General features: G+C 40.4%; 1 protein-coding gene across 14 annotated transcripts in view; it reads left to right on the top strand.

Annotated features, from left to right (window-relative positions):
* VEPH1 (ventricular zone expressed PH domain containing 1) overlaps positions 1-23220 on the top strand; it is a 216077-nt gene that overhangs the window by 80167 nt on the left and 112690 nt on the right. For 10 of the 14 annotated variants that reach the window (XR_003096134.1, XM_025214947.1, XM_025214958.1 and 7 more), the window contains 2 exons: positions 4069-4278; positions 16329-16549. Coding sequence is in view for 13 of the 14 variants with exons in the window: in XM_025214947.1 (XP_025070732.1) it covers positions 4069-4278; positions 16329-16549 (431 nt within the window). In the remaining variant the exon portion in view is untranslated. Of the gene's footprint in view, positions 1-4068; positions 4279-6736; positions 7248-16328; positions 16550-23220 lie in introns of those variants that run through there. The other 4 variants (XM_025214978.1, XM_025214982.1, XM_025214986.1 and 1 more) reach the window with 4 other exon arrangements.

The following is a 23220-nucleotide window of genomic DNA, read 5'->3' as shown; positions in this document are numbered from 1 at the left end:
GACAGTAAAGGATCTAATATGGGAAACATTCCACTTTGACTCAGCTCAGTTTTGCTTAATATTTCCTGGCATTTTTGCATAATCCTTTGCCAGTTTTGTTGCTTCTCATTGCATTTTCTTTTGTAAAGATAAGAAGGGATAAAAGGCTCAAGAAAAATTTAAAGGAGAATTAAAGTGAACTGGTGCCAGAATATGAGTGAGCAAGAACTTAACTAAAGGTACAGAGCTCATGTTTTGAAAATGATACACCCTCTATGCAGACATGACTCTAATGGGGCTCAAAGCATCAGAACTGGGTACAAAGCTGCCTCCTTTATAGAAATTACATTTAATGATGTTAGTAGAGTGCAATGGTAGTTTAGTACCACCCCACTACAGCCAAGGAAATGTTACCATAATATATAGTTACAGAGAAAATGTAACTGTTTCTAAAAAACCCCAATACTTTTCAGTCAGATGGGTTCTATCCTGTCATTGCTTGCAGCCTTTGGGCCAAAATGCCATTTTCATACGATTCCATACTGTTGCTGTCAAATTATTTTATCTTTTGTGTCTGTCATATATTTGTGGTAAAATAGGATCTGGTATTGTGAAAACTAACTATCTAAATCAAGAAATAGACATATATGCTTCTAGAATCTGATCCAAACCTGTTGGAGTCAGTGGAAAGACTCCATTGACTTTTACTGACAGGATCTCACTCTTATTAACCCAGCTTATATCCATGCAAGTATATATGCTTAACCATGATTCAAGCACCTACTTTGAACGCCTTAAAGTGACATTTGGATGTCTATCTTGCTGGGATCCTATGATCCCTGCTGACTTCCTGCCCCTGGGGCAGGGGGCTGGACTTGATGATCTTCTGAGGTCCCTTCCAGCCCTAATGTCTATGAAAGTCTATGAGCTGATCACCTTCACCGTCCGCCGTAATCATGAGTTCATCACCTTCACCTTCACCATCTGCCATAAAGCTGGCAAGTTTTCCAGCAAAGCAGAAGTCCTCAACTTCAGGAAAGCTGACTTTGACAAGCTCAGGAGACTTGTTGATGAGGCCCTAAGGGACCTCGACCCAAAGGGGAGGGGAGTTCAGGAAGAGTGGTTGCTTCTCAAGGGAGCAATCCTCAAAACTCAAGCAATGTCTATCCCATCTTGGAGGAAAGGCAGCAAAAGGGCACAGCAGCCCCCTTGGCTCTGCAGGGAACTAGTGGACCTCCTGTGTCTAAAAAGAAAGACCTATAAAGGATGGAAGACTGGATCCACCCCAAAGGAGGAGTACTTTGCACTGGTCTGGACCTGTAGGGAGTGAACCAGGAAAGCCAAGGCCGCGACTGAACTCCAGCTGGCTACATGTATCCAGGGCAATAAAAAGTCCTTTTTTAGATATGTGGGCTGCTGGAGGAAAATCAAGGGTAACATTGGACCCCCGCTAAACCATATGGGTCAACTAACAACCGACGCCCAGGAAAACACCAACCTGCGTAACGGGTATTTTGCATGGGTTTTTCACCAGCCCCAGGGGATGGCCCTGCTCAATATGGTACAGGATGGCCAGGGCGAGGGAGAATTGTTACCCTTCATCAGTGTTGACCATGTGAAGGTACACCTTGAGAGGCTGGACACCTTTAAGTCAGCTGGCCCAGACAGCTTACACCCCAGGGTACATAAGGAGCTAGCAAGCGTCATAGCTCTGTCACTGGCAGGGATCTTTGAGAACTCGTGGCACTCAGGCGAAGCACTCAATTGGAAGAAGGCCAATGTGACGCCTATCTTCAAGAAAGGGAGGAAAGTAGATCCAGGGAACTACAGGCCCATCAGCCGGACCTCTATCTTGGGAAAGATCTTGGAAAAAATCATCAAAGAGATTATTCCTGACAAACTGGCTGAAGGCAACTTCCTGAGGGATAGCCAGCATGGGTTTGTTGTGGGTAGGTCTTACCTGACCAATCTTATCTCCTTCTACGACCAGGTGACATATCACCTGGACAAGGGAGAAGAGATTGACATCAGATATCTTGATTTTAAAAAAGCTTTTGATCTGGTATCCCACGATCATCTCATAGGAAAACTGGCCAACTATGGCCTTGGCTACATCACAGTCTGCTGGCTGGGAAATTGGCTCTGAGGTCAGACCTAGAGAGTGGTAGTTGACAGAAGTCAATCATTGCGGTGTGCCATGACCAGTGGGGTCTCCCAAGGCTTTGTTGGGCCTATTCTTTTCAACATCTTTATTAATGATGTGGACATTGGTATCAGAAGTGGACTGGCCAAGTTCACTGATGACACCAAACTTTGGGGTAAAGCGTCCACTCCTGAGGACAGGATCGTGATCCAGGCCGACCTTGACAGGCTCGGAAAATGGGTGGAGGAAAACCTGATGGCCTTCAACACTGAAAAATGCAAGGTACTCCACCTTGGGAAGGAAAACCTGTGGCATGTTTATAGACTTGGCAGTGCTACGCTTGCTAGCACCATGGCCAAAAGGCACTTGGGGGTCATGATTGACTACAAGATGAATATGAGCCATCAATGTGATGTTGCAGCTGGCAAAGTGAGCAAAACTCTGGCTTCCATCCATAGATGCTTCTCTAGCAAATCCCAGGATGTCATCCTCCCGCTGTACTCGGCCTTGGTGAGACCGCAGCTGGAGTACTGTATCCAGTTCTGGGCTCCACAATTTAAAAAGGATGTAGAGAAGCTTGATAGAGCCCAGACGAGAGTCACGCACATTATTAGAGGGCAGGAAAACAGGCGTTATGATGAGAGGCTGAGAGTTACAGGACCCTTCAGCCTGGAAAAGCACAGGCTCAGGGTGGCTGCCTATAAGTATATAAGGGGTGTACATCAGGATCTGGGGGAATGCCTGTTCACCAAAGTGCCCCATGGGATGACGAGGTCAAATGGTCACAAACTCGTCCAAGGCCATTTCAGGCTAGACATAAGGAAGAACTTTACTGTCCAAGCCCCAAGGCCTGGAACAGACTGCCGCCAGAGGTGGGACAAGTACCTACAGTGGACTCCTTTAGGAGTCAATTGGACGTTTATCTTGCTGGGATCCTGTGACCCCAGCTGAATTCCTGCCCCTGGGGCAGGGGGCTGGACTTGATGATCTTTCGAGGTCCCTTCCAGCCTTAATGTCTATGAAATCTATTAAATGACCAGCTTTAAACCACTTCAGTGCTTTGACACTGAGTCACACTTTATACAAAGTGCTTAGTAGTAGTGTTTGCTATTACTCGCAATTTACAGTCCCATGTTTGCCATACCATACTTCCTCACCATCAGCAATAACTCACATGGAACAATAACACAGTCCCTTTCAGCGTTTCTCTCACATCATGTGCACACATACATGTATTACAGTACTAACCCTATAAAATTCATACACATAGGCCAACAGTCACATTGAGTTGGATGTATATTGATACATCATAGTTACTCAGTAGCCTGCACATCATATTAATGGAATGGTTAATAGGTAATGGAAAATACTGTTTACAAGTGATCTACAATTTTGGGGAGCAGATCCTTCTGTGTACTATTGTAGCTACATGAAATGACAGTGGTATGCATCATTTCAGACCACTTGAGGACCTTGCCTTTTCAGCCATTAGTCTTCTGTTTTTATTTAGCCTCTTGGCTTGAGCAGGAATCTCTGCTAATTTTTAATTTATTGAATTATTGGGGAAATTAACTAATAATTTGTTTTAATCAATACAGTTTAGCAATAATCCAGAGCAATCTAAAGGGAAAAAACATCTGACTATGGTCTTTTATACGAATGTTCTTATTTTGGGAAAGTTGCATTTATGCATGTATAACCTAAGGCCATGGACTACCCTTGTTCCTTGTGAACTTGAATTGACCTCAGCAACAGATCTATGCAAAGATCATCTAGGTTGAAAAAAAATCTTCATTTTTACTGGAATAGATTTGTTTATCTCAAAATTAATAAACAATTGTTTCTTTTTATCACCGTAAAATACAGTAGCTGTCTTGACTTTCTTGCAAACGTGTTTTTTATTAACTTTTCCTTTTTTGTCTTTTTTTGTTTTGCTTTTGATATAGGTGTTAAAAGAGTGCATTCCATTTCTAATTAGCCACTTAAGAGACCCTCATCATAATGATATTATCCTAAATATACTTATAGAAATATCAGACTATGAACCAGTAGCCTTGGCCAGTTCTCTTCCAATGCTGAAAGAGATTGGTGAGAGTTTTCCAAGTCTGATTGGACAGATGTCAAAGATCTTTGGAGCTGTTGGGCATCTTGATGAGGTATTTGTAAAAAAAAAATGTTTTTTTAATTGTAATTCATTTTTTTTTGTCTGGGGCCACTGAAAAGTAATAAATGATGGGCCATTTCAATATGGCCTGCACCTGTAACTAAGCCTTCCAACCCCATGATGCTCATAACATTGTTCCTATGCATAGAAAGGGCAATTTGTCACAAGTACAACATTGGGGTAGGTAGGCAAGCCAATAGCAAAAGAAAGAAGCATTGTGTTTTAATTGGACACAGCAAAAAATGTTATACAGTACAAACGCTCTAAAAAAGTGGGGAATAAACTAGTGGGGAAGGGAGCAACATCCCACATGAGACTAATGAGCAGGGTAAAGAACAAACATGTTTTAAAAAGTGAAACTATACTTCAAACACAGCAGATTTCCTTTTTTATTTGTGTTTTTTTTAATTGTCCTGTTTTTTTTAAAGCTTGTATGTGACAACACAGAGAGACTATCTCTTAAATAACAGCCATATGAAGCTTTGAAACCTAGCAATTTGGGTGAAAGTAGAGCATTTTGCAAAAATATTGTACACCCTTTGCATAATATTAAATTTGAAAAGCAAACAGTCCCTAATGTTGTCTTAATAAGGCAGTGAAATATGAACTTACTTGGATAACATAATCCAAATGTCTGACTTTGTACCTATAGTTGGCTGGATATTTTATATACATTTTATTATACTGAAATGTTTTACTGTAGATGATGGGCCAAAGTTTACCCCCAGAAACACCAGAGTAAATTTGGAATAACTACATGGATTTTATAGAATTATTCTACATTTACCCTGGTTTAACTAGAATCAGAGTTGGACCTGATGAATTTACTGCATATAATAATAATGAGGGAATACATTCTGGAAACCTCGCCTTTGCTGATTACCATTGTAATCTGACAGTTTCATAGTTTCATAGTTTGTAGGGTGGGAAGGGACCTGAGCAGATCATCAAGACCTACCCCCTCCCATGGCAGGAAAGAGTACTGGGGTCAAATGACCCCAGCAAGGTGTTCATCCAGCCTCCTCTTAAAGCCCCCCAGGGGAGGAGCCAGCACCACTTCTCTTGGAAGTTGGTTCCAGATCCTAGCCGCCCTGACAGTGAAGTAGCGCCTCCTGATATCCAGTCTAAATCTACCCTCTGCCAGTTTGTGACCGTAGTTGTATAATAGGGAGGTCCCAGAAAAGTCTGGATGAGACAAATGTAAGTAGGTGGAGGTGAACTGTACTGTGCAGTTTCAGATGTATAGGGCTTGCTTGAAATTTATCATTAGTACTGATCAGGACATTTTTGTCAGAACTTTTTTCTGTCTAAAAATATCAAATTCAGTTAATTGACAAGAAGCATTCGGAGAAAACATTGTTTTTAACAGATTTCTCAAGTTTTGAAAATCAAAGCTTTGAAACTGACAAAATATTTTGACATTTAAAAAAATAAAATTTCTGTTTTTCAGTTTACAATGAATTTTTTTTCAAGGTTTAAATTAAGTTTCAGTGAAAAAATCAAAACGAAATATTTCAAAATGATCAAAACATAAGAGTTTGCTTGATCTAAACCATTTTTTCAGACTTTTAGTTCTCAAAAAGTTTCAAGATTTAGATACTATGCACTGGTTTGGAATAGGAGCACTTTTTGTATTACTACATTTTTAGCTGAACAGAAAAAACATTTCCCACCTACTTCCTATATATGGTAAGAACTTGTAATATAGCTTGAGAGTCAGTGGCTGTCATGAAATGTCATCAGCTGCAATGTGTATCCTTTCCTTTTTCAAGTACAAATAAAATGCCTAGAGTTTTCAGATTCAGCATGGATAAATATTGACTTTTTAATGATGTGTCTACTGTAACGTAGCAGTTAAATGGCAGTACCTTTCTTCCTAAAGTCCATGTAAATCAGCATAATTCATTTTTTATATTGTTCCATTCGAGTGGATAGTTTTGTAGCTTGATGGAAGAGGATACATCCTCACAATAAACCTACTAATGGGAGTTGCCTAGCATACTAAATGATTTATGTCATGCTCCTATTTTGCACCACTGGCTACCATTTGACTTTACTCCCAGTATTCCTTGCTTTCACCCTCTATAGAGTTAGTCATTTGTGAATAAATTACCTTGTGTTTAACTAATTCACGTGCCACAACAAAAGGCACAGATATGCTGTATAAACCACTCCCATACATCTTCTCTTGTGAGGTTGTAAAGTCTTGTGACTAGGACTTTGTCTTCCTCTCCAAAACCACAAGGGTCTATTTAACTGTCCCATGTTTTCTTTGTGACTCAATTAATTGTGGGCAACATTACAAACACAAAACTGCTGTATTTTGTTTTCTGTTATTGATATATTGTGTTTTCAATGTCTTAAATCACTAAATTGATAGGTCTTTGTCAAAGAGAGTACTGTAGTATCTTCAATCCATTTATAATATTTGTGTTGTAATCTATCTTTAGATTTATGATGAAGTGATTATCACTTATTACACAGGCCCTTCTTACCTTGTTGATACTGCAAGTACTAAGAAATATGACCCTAGTTGAGATTGACACTGGGAACTTGAGAAGAGCTGAAAACCTTGGATGTTCTGAGGACACTGTGCCAGTTATTTAGAATTTATGATACAACATATTTTTAAGGAAGCTATATTTTCATTCCTGTGGATATGGTTTGCATGTTCCTTATAGTTATGAATAGACATTCTCTTTCAATGTCAAATCAGTTACATGTAAAATAAAACAAATATGTTGTGCAGAATTCAAGTGGCTTATGGTTATTTAGATTTTTAGATCTGAAGGAGAACTAGATTATGGGTGGAAAATGAATGGAATGTAACTAATGTAAACATTTTCAAACACAGGAGTGTTACAGTGACTAGCATAGTTTATTTCAGTAAGGCTGTAGCCAACAGTCTCATCTTCTTTCAACTCAGTGCTTAGCAAGCAGAACTCCCACTGAAGTCAACAGGAGTTTGCATCTGATGAAGTGAACTTGGGTTCACAAAAGCTTGTACTCTCCATATCTATCCATCTATCTATCTCTTATTTAGTTAGTCTATAAAGCTGTATATCTACCCTGCCTTCTGAGTAAAGACAACAAGAACTGGCCTTGTATAGATATGTGTGTTTGTAGGAACAGGAATCTTGGAAAATTTGAATGTTTTAAAAAATATTTGTTGAAGCTCATTTTCATAAACAGTAGCAGCCTTAGGGGAGGGAAAACTGGGCAACTGTCTGGGGCCGCACACTTTATAAAAATAAAAATTAATAACACTGAATATTTGTATTATCAATATTGTATTAAGATACTTTCATTGCAGTTTCATGGATAGGGCAAAGTGAAATTGAAATTTTAAAATGTCCGACTTGCTTATGGGTCATCAAAAGTAAGCCTCTAAGGGTCCCCAAATGACACTCGTGCCCTGGGCCCCAACAAGCCTAAGGCTACCACTGCATAAACTATCCATTAAAATACCAACATGATAATTTGTTTTCCTCTTGAGAAAACAGCATTCATACCCTGAAAAATGCAACTCAAAACCGAGCCTTTTTTTTAAAAGATCATTGTTTATTTTATCTTGGGCATAGGCCCAGTCCTGAAGTCCTCTCAGAAGTTTTGCATGTAGGCAGACTGCAGGATTTAAATTATAAAAATTGCAGAATGTATTAACAGGAGCCCATATTTTTTTTAAATCTCACTGATTGTGTAGATTTTCTGAAGTCAAAAGTATGGAAATTCACTAAAGCACATCCACTATCAAGACTTGGTAGTCAGTATGCTGTGTGGAGTTATATATGGTGTGTAAATGTAGATGACTTGCAAATGGGAACAGGCAGAAATCGATTGGACAAACAGAACTTTTCATACTGTATCTTATATATACAAACACATTTGCACTTCCTAACATGGTTGCTGCTCCCAACAGATTCTTTAGGAATTCCCTTGTCTAAATATGAGATTTAGGTATATTATTTACCCACTTATCACTGCACAGAACATGTTTCCTGTAAACTGGTGTCCTCTACATCCTTGCATAGGGATTTTACTATAACCTTACCTTACTGAATTAGACCTTTGCATCTTTCTAAATCTGTTTGCTCCAAATAATTCATTAGTGAAGGTGAAGAAAACATGTTATACTGTCCTGAAACAACTATGCAAACTACATTCTTCCTGCCCTACCCATGTGCTTAACTTATACCTAAGAAGTAACATTTCATTGTTGTTGTTTGCTTAGCCCAATTGATATTCAGGGTCTTGAGCAGAGATAGTGCCTTCCAGAGACTCTCCAAGAGAAAATCCTAATGCCTAATTTACTTCATCCCCCCACCTTCTCCTGCAAATTTCTCTGATATCATGCAGCATCACCATGAGGCTTTGTCCTACAAACTATTGTGAGCCATCAAATGCTCAAGAAATAAATCTATTTGATGAGGAAGGAGCTACCGGTAGAACTAGATGAAAAACTGTAAACTTACTGAGAACTTATCAGCCATTGAGGTGAAAGCACCATTCAGCCTGCTCAGTCCAGCAGACTGTCTTACACCTACAATGCTTGTACCTCAGTAAAGTCATCAAAAATAGCAGACTATGTTGTGCCAGGTGATCAGCATTGCATAGGATAAATTGATGCCTTTCCTTCATGTACTTCATTTTTCCATCTACATATCATTAATGTGGCAGAGCTGCACAACTGCTACCTACCTACACAACCTACCTATCTACTTATCATAAATGGATGTGATCAGAACACGTGGCAGGGTAGTTTATGGGAAGATAATTTTCCATGCAACTGTTTTGGAGGATATGGTATTGTTATTCTAATCTACTTAGATTGGATAATTGCTTTAAAGTGACAGATTTTAGTAGAGCCCAGCAGGATGGAGGAGGTTGGTAAAATTGAGTGGCATCTGGATTCTGGGGGAAGTGGGTGACATCAGGGGAGGAGGTGATTTTTTTCCTCTACAGTCTAGATGCTTGTTGGAAACATGAGACATATAGGGGTTGTTAAGTAAGTGCAAAACTGCAGGGGTCTCAGAAGCATAGACTCCTAAGTATTACCTGTTCCTAGTATCAATATCACATAACTGTTGAGTTACACAGCATTATATATCTAACTGTTCTTGAAAATCCACTGCTGGCTGTTTTAGGACATGTCTATGAGAGAGCATCAACTGTAGCATTTCTATTTTAAGGCTGGTAGTATAAGAGTGAAGTTGTAGCTAAGATGGCCCCAAAATGATGCAAAAGGCAAGGATTTCTTAGGGTAATATCTTTTGTTGGACCAGCTGTGTAGTTGATGGAAATAGCACAAATAGAAATCATGTTTGCTCAGACTGGGACTTCACATTAGATCCAAATCAGATTAATTTTGTGAGAATAAAAACAGACCTCTGTTTTAGCTCAGTGAGTTTTCCTGACATTGATGTAAAAAACATAGCAGGACAAACTGTCAGCTGAGCTGTGCCTTGCTGCTGCCTTTCAGTATGGTTATGGAACCCTGCAAAAATTACCTTCCATAACAATTGCTATTGACCAGACCTCTGCAGCAACACACACTTCTGTTAACTATGCTTAACTACTAACGTCAAAGGCTTTACAAACTATAGCTCATTAATTCAAACACTGACAGAGCTGCAGTTAAAGTAAAGTTTTTCGTACATTAAATCAACTTTCTACCATTCAAGTGTGTTGCTGTAATTATTTTCTTCTGTGTTCTGTAACAGAGGCCAAAGCAGACTGTTAAGTGGAAGGAAAGAGACACATATGGTTACAGCACACCTGTGTCTGTAGCCAACAACATGTATAAGGGAACCACAGGGCTAGAGTCATGTCTGACCACCTTTGGCAGCCCAGCCTGACTGACCAGGTCCCCATTTATAGATGGCTCAAGTAGCAGCAGCCTTTGGCATAAGCCCAGAGCAAAGCTTGAACTCACACTTCCAAGCCCAGAGTAGTAGCCCTTAACTGTTCTGCCAATATGCTTCTGACTTGTAAGTGACATTTAATTAGGATTTTGTCATGTTATTTAATGTATATAAATCTCTAGTATGAGGAGGCATCAGACTACACATATTTTATGTCTTACACAGTGACTGAAGCAGTGAAGTATAATAAGGAACAGTTTTCTCAGTATTTTGTCTACATCTTTCATAAAGTTTGTTGTTCTATGTAGAAACATGTAGCTACCAAATTCTACCCAGTCTGAGCCTGGGTCATATACCTGTGGTGAATACAATGGTATTTCCTCCTAATTCATCTTCTGCAAGCGTCGAGTAACTGACATTATATCCTGTCTTGTTTTCCTAACTAGCCGCAACATGCTGACTTAGCAGAGTGTTCAGTTACAGCCTGATTGCACAGCCATGAATGCAGCCTATTTGAAAAGATGACATATATTTGATTTGTTTGTACCAGGTCCTGTTTCAGTGACATCCGGGAGACCTTTCACTGGATATTAAAAAACATTTATAGAAGCAACAGGAAAAGAAAGTCAAAGGTGAACCTTCCAATATGAACCAAACAGCTCCTCTCCCCTTTGTGTTTTGCTTTTTTTTAAAAAAGACCTGACTAATGGAAGTTCTGTGTCTCTCCAAATGGCCAAATGATTCAGACCACATAGCTATGAAGAGGAATGTGCTTTGTTCCAGACTCTGCCCCCTGATTAATTACTGATTTTTTTCTGAGCTATATCATCTGATCTGTCTTGGAGACAGTGATGTATTTCTGATTATACTAGTCTTGCCTGATGATGCCCTCTATTGTGTTTCAGTATCAGCCCCATTTATATTTATTTTTTATATTATTTCAGTATCAGCCCCGTTTATATTTATAACTTTATACACCTTTAATTTTTTTTTGCCTGAAATTCTGCATACATCGGGTAAGACTCTTATATCTCTCCTTGCTCCATTATGCCATGGTCTAAAGTGCCATGAAGAGGCCTTCACCAACCCGTCTTTGGCTGAGGAAGAATTTGTTGGTGTAGAACAGGACTGCCCAGCATTGGCGCAGCCAGAAGCCACATGCAGTGCTGGTGTGAAGCCCCTAGGTCATGCACCACATCAGACACATGCTGTGGGGGACAAGCTGTAACAGGACATCCACAAAGGCAGCTGTGACACCCCCTTAGTTCTTCCCTGATCATACTCCAGCCCCTCAAGGTCTCACTCTGCCTCCATGTCTTCCACACTTCAATGGTATTTATAACGAGGGGAGGCTGGTGAGCTCTGGGTGCTCTTTCTAGTTCTCTGTTCCTCCTTAGGCCTGACTTGGTCCACTTGACTTGGGGCTCTGACCCCATCGAACACAGTCTATCGGCCTGGGGCTCTGACCCTGCTGCACCCCATCTCTCCCTAGGCCTGGGGCTCTGACTCCATTGTACATAGTCTCTTTTTACGGCTTGGACACCGCTGGCCCTAACTGCCTTCAGGACTAAATTTGTAGCCTATGTACTACTCTACAGCCACACCTTTGCCTCTCAGGTATTACTCTGTCAATGTTTTTCCTTCCTGTAGTGGCCTCAGCCCTTTTGGCTTTAACCCATCAGTATTCTGGCTGTGGGCTTCCAGCTCTGTCCCACTTGTTTAAGCTGTGCTTTCTTTCCCTAAGCCCCTCACTGTTGATTACACTAGGCCCATGGCTCTTGGCCCTTTCTGCCTCAGCCTGCCCATGCCTCATTCCCTGGGCCGCTGGCCCTGTCTTATATTTTGTCCTAGCTCCCTGGTGCTTCTGGCCTAGGCAAAGCTGTTCCCTGTCAATCCCAGCCCCCTGGAGTACCTGACTAAAGACTAGGCTACTCTAGGTCCAGCCCAGCCCCGCTACTCCCCAAGTGTCCCTGACCCAGAGCAAATATGCTCTCCACCCTCTCAACAGTCTGGCTTTAGCCTCCATGTAACTATCTGGGTGTCAGACCCTGGAAGAGCAATATTTAGGTGTTAACCTCTCAAACTACAGGGTGCTTTCCAGGCAGCCCCACCTGTAGCCTTCATACCACCCTTCTAGCCACACCTGGTCCTCTAGTTCATCTGTACCAGCTGCAATGCCCTCCTAAACCCCCTCCATGGTCTCCCAGGGTCCCATCCACTCCTACAGTGTAGCTGCTGGGTCTTGCAGCTTCCCTGGGTACCAGTGCTGCCTGGGTTCCCTTCTGTTGCCACCCAGGCCAGCAGGAGACAGGGCAAGACTGAGCTTCAGGCTTTTAATATGCCGAGTCACATGGCTGGTGTTAGTGGTGTGTGGCTCCCATGTCCCCCCATAATTGTGGCAGTGGGAGAAGTGGCTGCAGAGGCCCACAGGGTACCAGTTGGGCAGCCCTGATGTAGATGAAGGAGCAAGCTACAGGCTGTTTTTTGATGCTCCCTCTCTGAGGCTCCAAATGCTTGTTATGTCAAAGTTGGGAAGAGTACACCTGAAGTGGGGCTGGGAGTAAGTGGGAGTGAAGCTGCTTTATGTAACCGTGAGAGGCTTGGTAGCCACTGGAGGCTGCTGAAGTTTATGCATACCCTCAGGCCTGTCTACATTATGCTTAGGAAAAAGTGCTTAAGGGATACTTTAATGGCCATGTAATAAATTCTGTTTTGGTGGGTCTGAGGCCCTCTCTGGACTTAGACCAGAGTAGTTTGTGGCAAGTAGTTCATTTTGTCCAGAGACAAACCATTTCTGTCTCCCATAATAACAAGACAATCCTCAGATCATGCTCCAGTTTCCTTCCCAAGGCTTTCTTTTTTTTCCCCAAAGTATTGCATAAGATAACTCTGTTTGGAGAGAGAAGAGAGACACCCTGTAGCGAGCAAAGAGAGAGGCAATGGCCCCTAAAGCCTCCAGTGGCTCATATGTAGATTAAAGCCTCTTTGAATCCTCCAAAAGTTCCACTAATGTACAACCTTTGGTCATTATTTACTATGGTGCAGCCAATCAAAGAAAGGGAACATAAGCAGAAACACAGCTGACATCATAAAAGCTGAATACATGTGAAGTATTTCAAAAACAGATTATTGGTGTACCCATGCCATTTAATGAAAATAACAACCTCATCCAAGCATAGCTATTTAGTCATAAGCATTGCAGCAAGTCACCAGAGTAAACTGCCTAATTTACTTTGATGCTGATCTCCAGTAGAGATGTATAAGCAATAAAATGATTCCTAGCAACGTATATGCACTGATGACCCTTTATCTTAAAAGTGATGTAAAAACCAAATCCCAAGAGCCTTTCCAAAATGTTTTACTTTTGATTCTTTTTTTTTCCTTTATGTAATGGCTAGGAATAGAGCTTTGTTACAGATGCACCTTTAGTGTGGACCAGGTAGATGTAGAGCTGTGTCAAAAGTAGAAACCTCATACAAAGTAGGTGAGAAATGGCAAAGGTATTTCTGACAGTTTGTTGTTTTGCAGGAAATTAAGACAGCCTTTTAAGCATATTATTCATTTTAATGGTACTGATTCAAATCCTAAAGTCTTTATTTATGCCTACCTGATTTCATTGGGAAGTTTACTTGAATAAGGATTTCGCAAGGATTTGGCTGTTCCATAGGATATACTCACAACTAGCAGTACACGCATAGGAGCCCAAGAGAGAAAATAAGCCATGAATATAAGGCCTAACGCTTACACTGGATGAATTACATTAACTTTGCCTTCTAGGGTCACCCTATTCTCATACTGCTTAAATGGACTCCTAGGCAGATGAGATTATTGGCTAGAAATGTCTAGGGCGTCTTCTTATTTAGAAAGGATTCTCGTTTCTACATGAAACCCACAGTGTCATGACGTCAGTGGGGTTTTTATACATGAATCTGAAACCATAATTTGGCCCTTAGCTCTCAACTTTTATAAAGAAGAACACTTCCATTTCAGGGGGTAAAGGTCAGTTGAAGATTTCTTGAAATCCTGCAAGGATTGAGTGTTTTGAGCCAATTCTGTTCTCAGCTTCTCCAAGTAAAGTCTGGATTAACTCCTGATTTCTTTTTAGTTTCCTGATCCTTGTTGATACAATAAAGAAAAATGTTTTTAATATTGTTTTCTTTATTTCAAATTGTCACAGCTCAAGAGATGATATAATACCATCAACAGCAAAAAATTCTTATGCTAAAGTATACCAATCCACAGAATAATTGAGTTTAAAATAGCAAAGGTCATTTACATCTAAATACATATCTTTGAGAGGTTTTTGTTCTAAATCATGGCAGAAATAATGACTGCTTTCATGCTGAGTTATTTTGCTTTGTATAATAATTGCATATATTACTGCCTAGAGTTTATTGTTGTTCTACCTCACTCTAGGCGAGTAGCAGCATTTCAGCACTGCTGGAGTCATTCCAGCTGGATCAAAGTGGCATGAAAATGGTGGAAACTTCTGTTCCAGTTATGTCTGCTACGCACATTGTTTGGGAAACAAAAATGTGTTTCAAATGCTAATTGAGCTCATGTTTATCTCCTGAAGGAAGATTTTCCAAACAAAATATTGAGTATATACCAAAAAGTTAAAAGCTTTCAACAGTAGAAGAAAAGAATACTGAGTCGGACCTTTCCATTCCAATCCATAGATTCATCAATAGTTATCTTTTAATATAAGTGTGAAGGGAAGAAACTTATCCCTCATTTATCTTAGTCACCGTGCTATATATTAAATAATTCTCCACTGGAAATGAACCCACTAAATTTATTTTATAAATGTTTTTAATATAATATTTAGATAATGATTTTGCTGACATCTCTCCAGCATTTTCACATCACAGATGTACTTGAAATTAAACTTTCAGAGATTGTCTTCGTTCCTTCTTGCATAGTTCCAAGAAGAACAGAGGTAAAAATATTAGTTTCCTGTATTACACTTGGAACATATATGACAAATAAATTGATGTTTTCCCCCTCTTTTCTGCCAGCTTTTGGGAACTGAGAAGAACAGATTTTGATATTGCTAGAATGTTTTTTATTGCATTTTACTCCAGATCCTTCAGGCCAAAGTTTCCCCTGCGTTTGAACCATTTTACAAAATGCGTACTGAGTAGGCTTCATTGATTTCAAGGAGTCCTGCCCTTGGAATAATCCTAACCAAACAAGGAAATCTTGGTGCATTACTTCAGGGTCAACATGTGTACTTATTGCTATTATACTTGAAGTTAATTGTGGTTGCCAAAAGAAGATCCCAGAATGTCTTTGGGGTAAAATAATGGCATCTTTGTTAACATACAATATGGAGCATGATACTTCTCTCACTGAACTGAATGGGAGACCTCAGACTGACTACAGGGTTAGATCAATGAGGTTAAGCTTTTGTCTTCATTACAGCTTTAGCTCTAAATACAAGTTGATTGTGTTGCCATAAACCAACTCCCATTTGTAAGAAACTTTGCTCTTTGTGTGTCTATTTGGGGCTTGATTTTCATCTACACAGAAACTCCTTTATACTAGTGCAAGGGGAACTTAATGTGGATGTAAATGTAGGCTGTTTGTGGCTCAGTTACCTTGACAGAGCAGTGTGAATGAGAATCTGGTCAGAAACAGATCTCGCAAAAGCCCATGATGGCAGGGGAAGATGAAGCATAGAAAGCCTGACTTATCCAAAGACCCAGAGCAGATCAGAGGCAGAAACAAAAGTAGAAGCCAGGTTAGCTGATTCCCCTTCAAGTAGCTTTTCCAGGGGAAGGTAGTTAGCCATGTTAGTCTGAAGTCAGGCAGAAGACGGGGTAGACTAGCAGAAGACGGCCTTGTAGACTAACTAAATCACAGATGCATAAGCTTTCATAAGCAGCAGGTCATGGAGCCATCCAGAAGACAATACTTTCCAGAGTGTCCTTAGAGTCTTTCTCTATGTGAATAAATGGTTGGCCTGCATAGACAAATACAGAAAAAAATAATTTAAATGAACTGAACATAAAACTAATTTCACTAGTTGATACAGTTGTCCCTTTCTAAGTAATCTAGGACCCTTGTTGCACACTAACTTTATGCTCTTTTCAAAAACATGCACATAATAATCAGCCTTAGTTTTAAACAAGTATGAAATGCATTTGTTTTAAAAATGATTTATCTCTTTTATGGACAGGAAAGAGCCAGGATCTGTCTGGTCTATTTGGTAAATCAGCTAGCCAACATGGAGCATTCATCTCACCATATCCTTCTGCTGGAAATTAAGAGTATCACCGACACCTTCTCAAATATCCTAAGCACCCAGAGCAGAGATATCTACCGTATGAGCAACAGTTTCACTGCCATAGCCAAGCTTCTCATCCGACAGCTAGAAAATGACAACAGATCAGGAACCAGGTAAAAGCAGTTTCTGTACTGATCTTACATCAGTTCACTTAATATGTTTGTGACAGGGACTATACAGTTTCATTAGATGCACTCAGGTTGTAATGTAAAGAATATAGCAAAATGTAAGATGCAGTGTGCAATTATTCTACGGTGCCAACTGTTAACTGACATTGAGTCAATTGTATGTAAGAATATCATTCTAGAAGGTATCCTTTAACTCAATGAGAGCTCAATGAAGGAAGCACTTGTTGAAATTCAACAGCCTGTGTTATGCAGAAAGTCAGACTCCATGCTTACCTCTGACTTTAAAATTTATTGAACTATAAATTAGGGATGGTAGCTGAATGAGTAGATGGTATACCCTCCAAAATATACTTATATGGTGAGCAAGTGGAGGATTGGCACTATTCAAAAGGACTGGAAAGAATTTTAAAAGTTAAAAGACAAAAGAGTAAATTGCAGAGTATGGGCTGTCAAGGCCTGTTAGATGTGGAATAATTTCCCAAGGGAACTATGAGATACCCAGTCATTTCAATCTGTTAATACTAGTTTATTTCAAATGTTAAATAATACGAACAATCTGGCTTTGGCAAAGGACCAGAGTTAGTAGGACTTTTCTATTTTGTCTCCTATTATCCCCTAATGTCACATGAAGAATTAGGCAACTATCCAAAGGTGGTGAGGAACATAAGAAAGGATAGAGGCAGGTGGGCGGGCCAGAAAAGTTAAAAGTCGGTTGGACATTTCTTGAAATCCTACAAGGATTGAGTGTTTTGAGCCAGTTCTGTTCTCAGCTTCACCAAGTAAAGTCTGGATGCATAAGTCCAATTCAGCTTCAGAGAAGAGAGCCACCAGGAAGCACTGAGGGGAAACTTGAAGATAAGGGTGAAGATGTTCAAAACTATGAGCCCCAAAATAGATTTATAACTCCTAGCTGCCGAAGTGCTGAGAACCCTGAAGCTTCCAGTGAAACTTCTGGCTCTGACGGATGCTCAGAACCATTAAAAATTAGGTCACTTGTGCTGAAATATGGATTTAGGAGTTTAACCTGCATCTATTACTGAAAATCTTGGTATTATCTGTAAGGGCTGAGGGACAAAGCATAACACGTCATGGAAATGTGTCAAACTCACAGGAGTGACAGCTTGGTGGCATTCTATGGTTATCCAAAAGGGAGAAGGTAACAAAAATCCCCTGTCTTTGGAGGCAGTAGCAAAAGCTTATCCTGTCCATATATTTTTATGTTACTCACTCCCTGGGGGCACGTCTGTGTTTGAAATTGTTTCCCTATCTCATCTTGCATGTCAAACAGCATACTTATTTTCAAATATTTCTTTTTGTTTTTCATATATAAGAAAAGGCTTTACCATAAGTATTAACTCAGTAACCTGAAAACATTGCTCAGATTTTCTAATTTAGAATGAAAATAATGCTAGCAATTTTGATACGAGACCATCAAACATTCTTGACTGGAACTGAATAAACAATCTGGGTCAAATTCTGTCCTGTTGCAATTCCATTAAAGTAAATAGATTTACACAACACTTAAATTTATTCCTTCGGGGTGCATCCAGACAAGTGTGCACGTGCGGGTCGTGCGTTTCCTGGGGCACAAATAGCAGTGTTTCCCCTGGCCTCAAACAGCTTTGAGGTGCTGCAAACCACACATGTGCATTTGTCTGGACATACCCAAGATGTGAAAATAACTTCTTGTATGGGATCCTAATATAGAAGAAAAAGGCAACACATATCATAATACTGATCATTGGATTATTTTATTTTTAGAATCATCTAAGTGCACAAAATATTTTATAAACACCTAATAGACAATATCACTACACCTAGAAGCATATAATCTAACTCAGTGTGGGCCAACCTTTTTGACAGGTGCACCACAAATTAGCGCCATGCCCTCCCTGGGTACCACTCTGATCCTCTTTCTCTGCCTAATCTGTGGCTCTGCTTTCTACTTAGTGCCTTACCTGCTGCTGTGCTCCTTGTCCCCTTCCTGATCTGTCAGGTGCCACACACAGAGGCTGCCTGTGCCATTGTGGCACACATGCCACAGGCTGACCAGCCATGATCCAACTCATAAAATACAATATGCAAACTAAAAGATTAAATGAAGAAATATCCTTGGATAGCACCAAAGCAGAAGGATGTTGGAAGGGTGTAGGTATATTTTAAGTGAGAACTATAGGAGAATTAAAGCTAAATATCTGTGCTACCATACAATACCTGGATATACTGGAAGACTTTATCTATCCAGGGAGCAAACTATCGTCAAATAGACATGGTGAGCCAGACATACTGGGAAGAATAAGCCAAGTGGCTTCAGCAGTGACAGACTTATACAACATCTGGAGCTGAGAAAAAAATAAATCTTCTTACAATATCATGGGTCTCACACACCAACATTTCTCCAGTAGTTTCATATGGACCTGAAAAACAAACAATACTCAGGCTGGACAGAAACACATCCCCACGAGCACACACACATGATTTGTGGTGCCTCAAAGCAGTTTGGGGTGCTGCAAACCACACATGGTGCACACGTGCTGCTGATTTGCAGTGCGGCAATTTTTTTTGACACTGGGAGATCCTGGTGTAAAAAAAAACACCACTGAAAAAAGTGGCATGATGGCAGCAATGTGCACCACCAGAAAGGGAGCCTGGCCGGCCAGAGCAACACTCTGGCTGCCAGCCAGGCTCCAAGTGACTGAACTGCCACTGCTGCTTTCCCAGGAGGCCCCCAAGACCTCAGGTAAGGCTCCCCTACCCCACCTGGGAAAATTTGCCCCACACCAACTCCATATGCAGGGCCATGTGCAGCTGCAAAAAGCAGTGGCATAAATTTGTGCCACTATTTTTGCCATGGCAAAACCACATGGCCCTGCTTGTGGGGATTTGCTCAAAGAGGCTGGAAGAGTTGTTGCCAGAGTGGACATCTGGAAATACAATGGTTGACCTTATCTTCAATACAGGAGCAGAAATGAGAATCAGACATGAGAAAATTGAAGTCATTATTAATTGTCACCACTTGGCAATTATTGGTTCTGTTGCCTGCCTGCTATACAGAGTTCCTGCATGTCAGGCCCTGAGGATGGGAATGGTTCTCAGGAAGAGACAGCAACCTAGTCTGGACAGGAAGCTGCTCCTGGTTTTAAGCTTGTTCTCTTAATCTCTCAAACCAAGAAAGGAAATCTGCCAATGGCCTGCTGGCTGGGATACCCTGGGAGCAGAGTAAAAATGTCACAGCTCCTTTAAAGGTAGCTAACTGGCCCTTTCTGTACTATGATTGGATAGGGGCTCCTTCACTGCTTTAATGGTTAAAAATCTTCTAATTTCTAGACTAAATCCATTCATAACCAATTTATATTCACTTTTTTTTTGTTCCCACATTGTCTTTTAGCTTGAAAAGTTATGTTCCCTTCCTAGTGTTTATCCCTCTGCTGCATTTGTACAAAGCTATCATATTTTCTTTCAGTCTTTGTTTTGCTAGTTCAAACAAGTCAACCTTTTTTAGTCTTCTCTCCATTCCCTTACAACTAGTTATCCTAAACATTCATTCATCTTTCTTGACCATAGTCAGAATTGCCCACAATATTTCTGGTGAAGTCTTAGCATTGCCTCATTCAATTCTACAAATATTTCCCTAGCGATAGTTGAAACTGACAAATTCCATTTGTGATTCATAGTTATCCTGTGGAGGGTGTAGACAGAAGTGACAATTTTCACTTGATCTGGCCACAGGAAGCAGGTTATAGCTGTGACCAAATACAAGTGCATGGCTGCAAACAGCTTAAAAAATGGCCGATTGACTGAAAATCTGACCCCTCGTTGCATAAGGTATCAAATAAAGAGGTTTCAAAATGTAGTGTCTTCTGTAACTTGTGTCTCTGGAGCTCCTAACTTGTTGCTGTTTTCAGAATGGGAAGGGGGAAAGGGAGCAGAGAGAGTTCAGTCTGGGGTTTTTTCAGGCCCCCTTAGAGCATGGGGCGGGTGTATTGGAGCCCCACTCCGAGGTAGGGGGGCTCCAATTCACCCACCTCATCCTTCAGCACTGGCTGGGGAGCCCCAGGAATGAGCTCTCTCTGCTGCCTTTCCCCCCACTCCTATTCTAAAAGCTGGCAGGGAGCCTGGCCATTGCTATGGGAACCTGGCTACAGGCTCCCAGGCTGAGGCTATACTCCCCTCCCCCCTGGAACCAACACTGAACTTCTGTTTGGTCTGGGGTAATGTTGTAACTCAGAACACTGCAGAAATCATTCTCAGTTGCACTTCTGTCTTCAACTGCACCTTTAATACACCTACGTTTTCTCCCCATTTCCTCTAATTAATCTTTGGTAACTGAAAGTTTTATCTTTACCCCAAAAGACAGTGAGGAACGATGACTAAAATTGCTCTTTTGCCTTTAATAAATTAATAAATTTGCAAAATGAACAAAAACAGCAGAAAGTATTCTCAAATGTCTAAATGAAATATTTTGACTCCCTGTGCTAACCTCTTTAATTCACTTCTTAAGAGCTCAGTTTAATTCATTTCATAGTCACTAATTGCAACTAAGTATTTATTCTAATAAGGATGGCTCAACCAATACTTAATGTAGCTTACAGGCAATGTACAGCAGTCTTTTTATTTACTGCAAGCTTTATTAACAACATTATTTGGACTGTAACTGTAGTATGAAGCACTGCCCTGAAAACATACCACCTCCATACCAAATACCCAGCTGTTATGCTCTTCAGGGTTTTGTGTGCACAGAGTGAAAGCAAGTGGACAGAGTGTGTTTCCATGGTGGTGCTCCCTAAACCAAGTGCAGGTAGTGTGTGCATGCCCCAGTAGGTAAAGAGGACACAAAGGGAAAACACTTCTATAGCAAAATTCAACACAGATGTCCTCAAGCTTATGCATGTGAAGAATGTCCTTAGAGGCGAGTCTGTAATGTTGAAGCCAAAACACTCAGGTCATTCAAGAAACAACTAATTAGTATGCCAGAGAGAGTTAAATAACAAAGAGGAGAGGAACCCAATGACTTAAGTAATTTTAAAGGAAAGCTGTGAGTAATTTATAAAATCCACCTGGTAAGAAAACTCTTGGTTAAATAAAAAAGATTTTTCTCAACTCTCAGGCTCACAAAGAGTTTATTAAAACCAATAAGGAATATAAACTAGGAATAAAAAGTAAGTCAGCATGAAGTAACATGCTTGGTTTTTGAAGTAGTCCAAAAGCAACTAAAGTGGCAAGAATATGCAGTTGTTATTGATTTAAAAGATGGGCTATAGCAAAGAAAGGGAAGGGAAGTATATCATGTATTATGGGAACTATAATGAAGCAGAGCCAGGAGGAGGGGTTCCACACACCCTCTATAACAGAACAGGAATAGATTTACAACTTTATTAGTGAAAGTTAAAAATTATAGTTATTGACTTGACTTTGTAGAGATTGAAGAGAATATAGGACTCTGCACGTGGTAGCTACATAGAGTGTAGCTGGTATATGATGGCGTGATGATGTAGTCAGAAGTATGCAGTTAGTTATGCAGCCTATGTTAGCCTGAGGTAAAGGGGGTGAAAATGTTTCAATGTGACACTGTGCATAGAAAAAGGGACAAGAACTGTGCATGGTAACTGTATCAGTACAGAGCTATAACGTAGTAAGACATTCTTAAACAATGGTAGTGTACAATTGCTAGGGTGGGGAATAGTGTAAGGTATAAAAGTCTGTTGGTTAATGGCATATGTGGGAAGAGTTCAGTCTGTCCCTTTGGTCTCAGTGTTCTGGTCATTGATCTTGGGTGGCTTTCTTCATATCAGCTGTCTTCATATTCCCATGCAAATATACCTGTAGTCCACAAAATACAGATCTAGAGTTTCAAGGGCAAATACAAGGTAAGAAAGGGGGAGGTCAGTTGACCACTCTGAACTTTCACATGGTGCCAGGCATTGAATAGAAAATCAGTGCTTTTCAATTTTATAAGGACCTGTGTGGAGTCAGGGCCAAATGTTGTGTTACCCCTGTGTAAATCCAAAGTAGATCCACAGGAGCTGTCATAGGTTTTGTTGGAGTGACTTAGGATGTATTTCTTTTGAACTGAGGACAAAATTTGATCTTCAATCCCTACTAGAGAGAATCCAAAATAAAAGCTGTGAGCAACTCCTCCCATTCGTATGTGAGCTTCTAAAACCTTTTATATTTTTTGGTGGAGAAAACTCTGCTTTTAGGAGGCAGGACAGCTCTTGGGATTGATGATAAGATACAATTCCTTTCACTTTAAAGTTACTGGTTTGAATACAGTTGAAAATTACAAAAACTGTTACCCTTTGCTAATTCTCTACAAAGTTAGTCGATGTCTCAGTATGCTTTCTGTTGGAAAGGTGTCTCTATCACACACCAAGCAGTTTCAGTGCTAGAGCATGGATGAAATCCTTTCAGATGAAGCTTTTTAAAATTAATCTCCCCATTCTCCATCTGCCACCTCATTACTCCTACTTCACCTGCCTAACTCTGCCTCCCATCGTCTCCCCAGGTGCAGGTAGCTGCAGACTATGTTTGTGCTCTGAAAGATTTTCCAGACAGAGAGGTGTAACCATGAGTGATGGCTCATTTCTATGACAAAATCTAACAGAGGTCATAAGGAATAAGGGTAGGCAGAGACAGTAGGAGAGATGATGAGGAAG

Source organism: Alligator sinensis, unplaced genomic scaffold (genome assembly GCF_000455745.1).
Source record: "Alligator sinensis unplaced genomic scaffold, ASM45574v1 scaffold60_1, whole genome shotgun sequence".
NCBI classification, from domain to species: Eukaryota; Metazoa; Chordata; order Crocodylia; family Alligatoridae; genus Alligator; species Alligator sinensis.
This window is presented reverse-complemented; position numbering and strand designations above follow the sequence as displayed.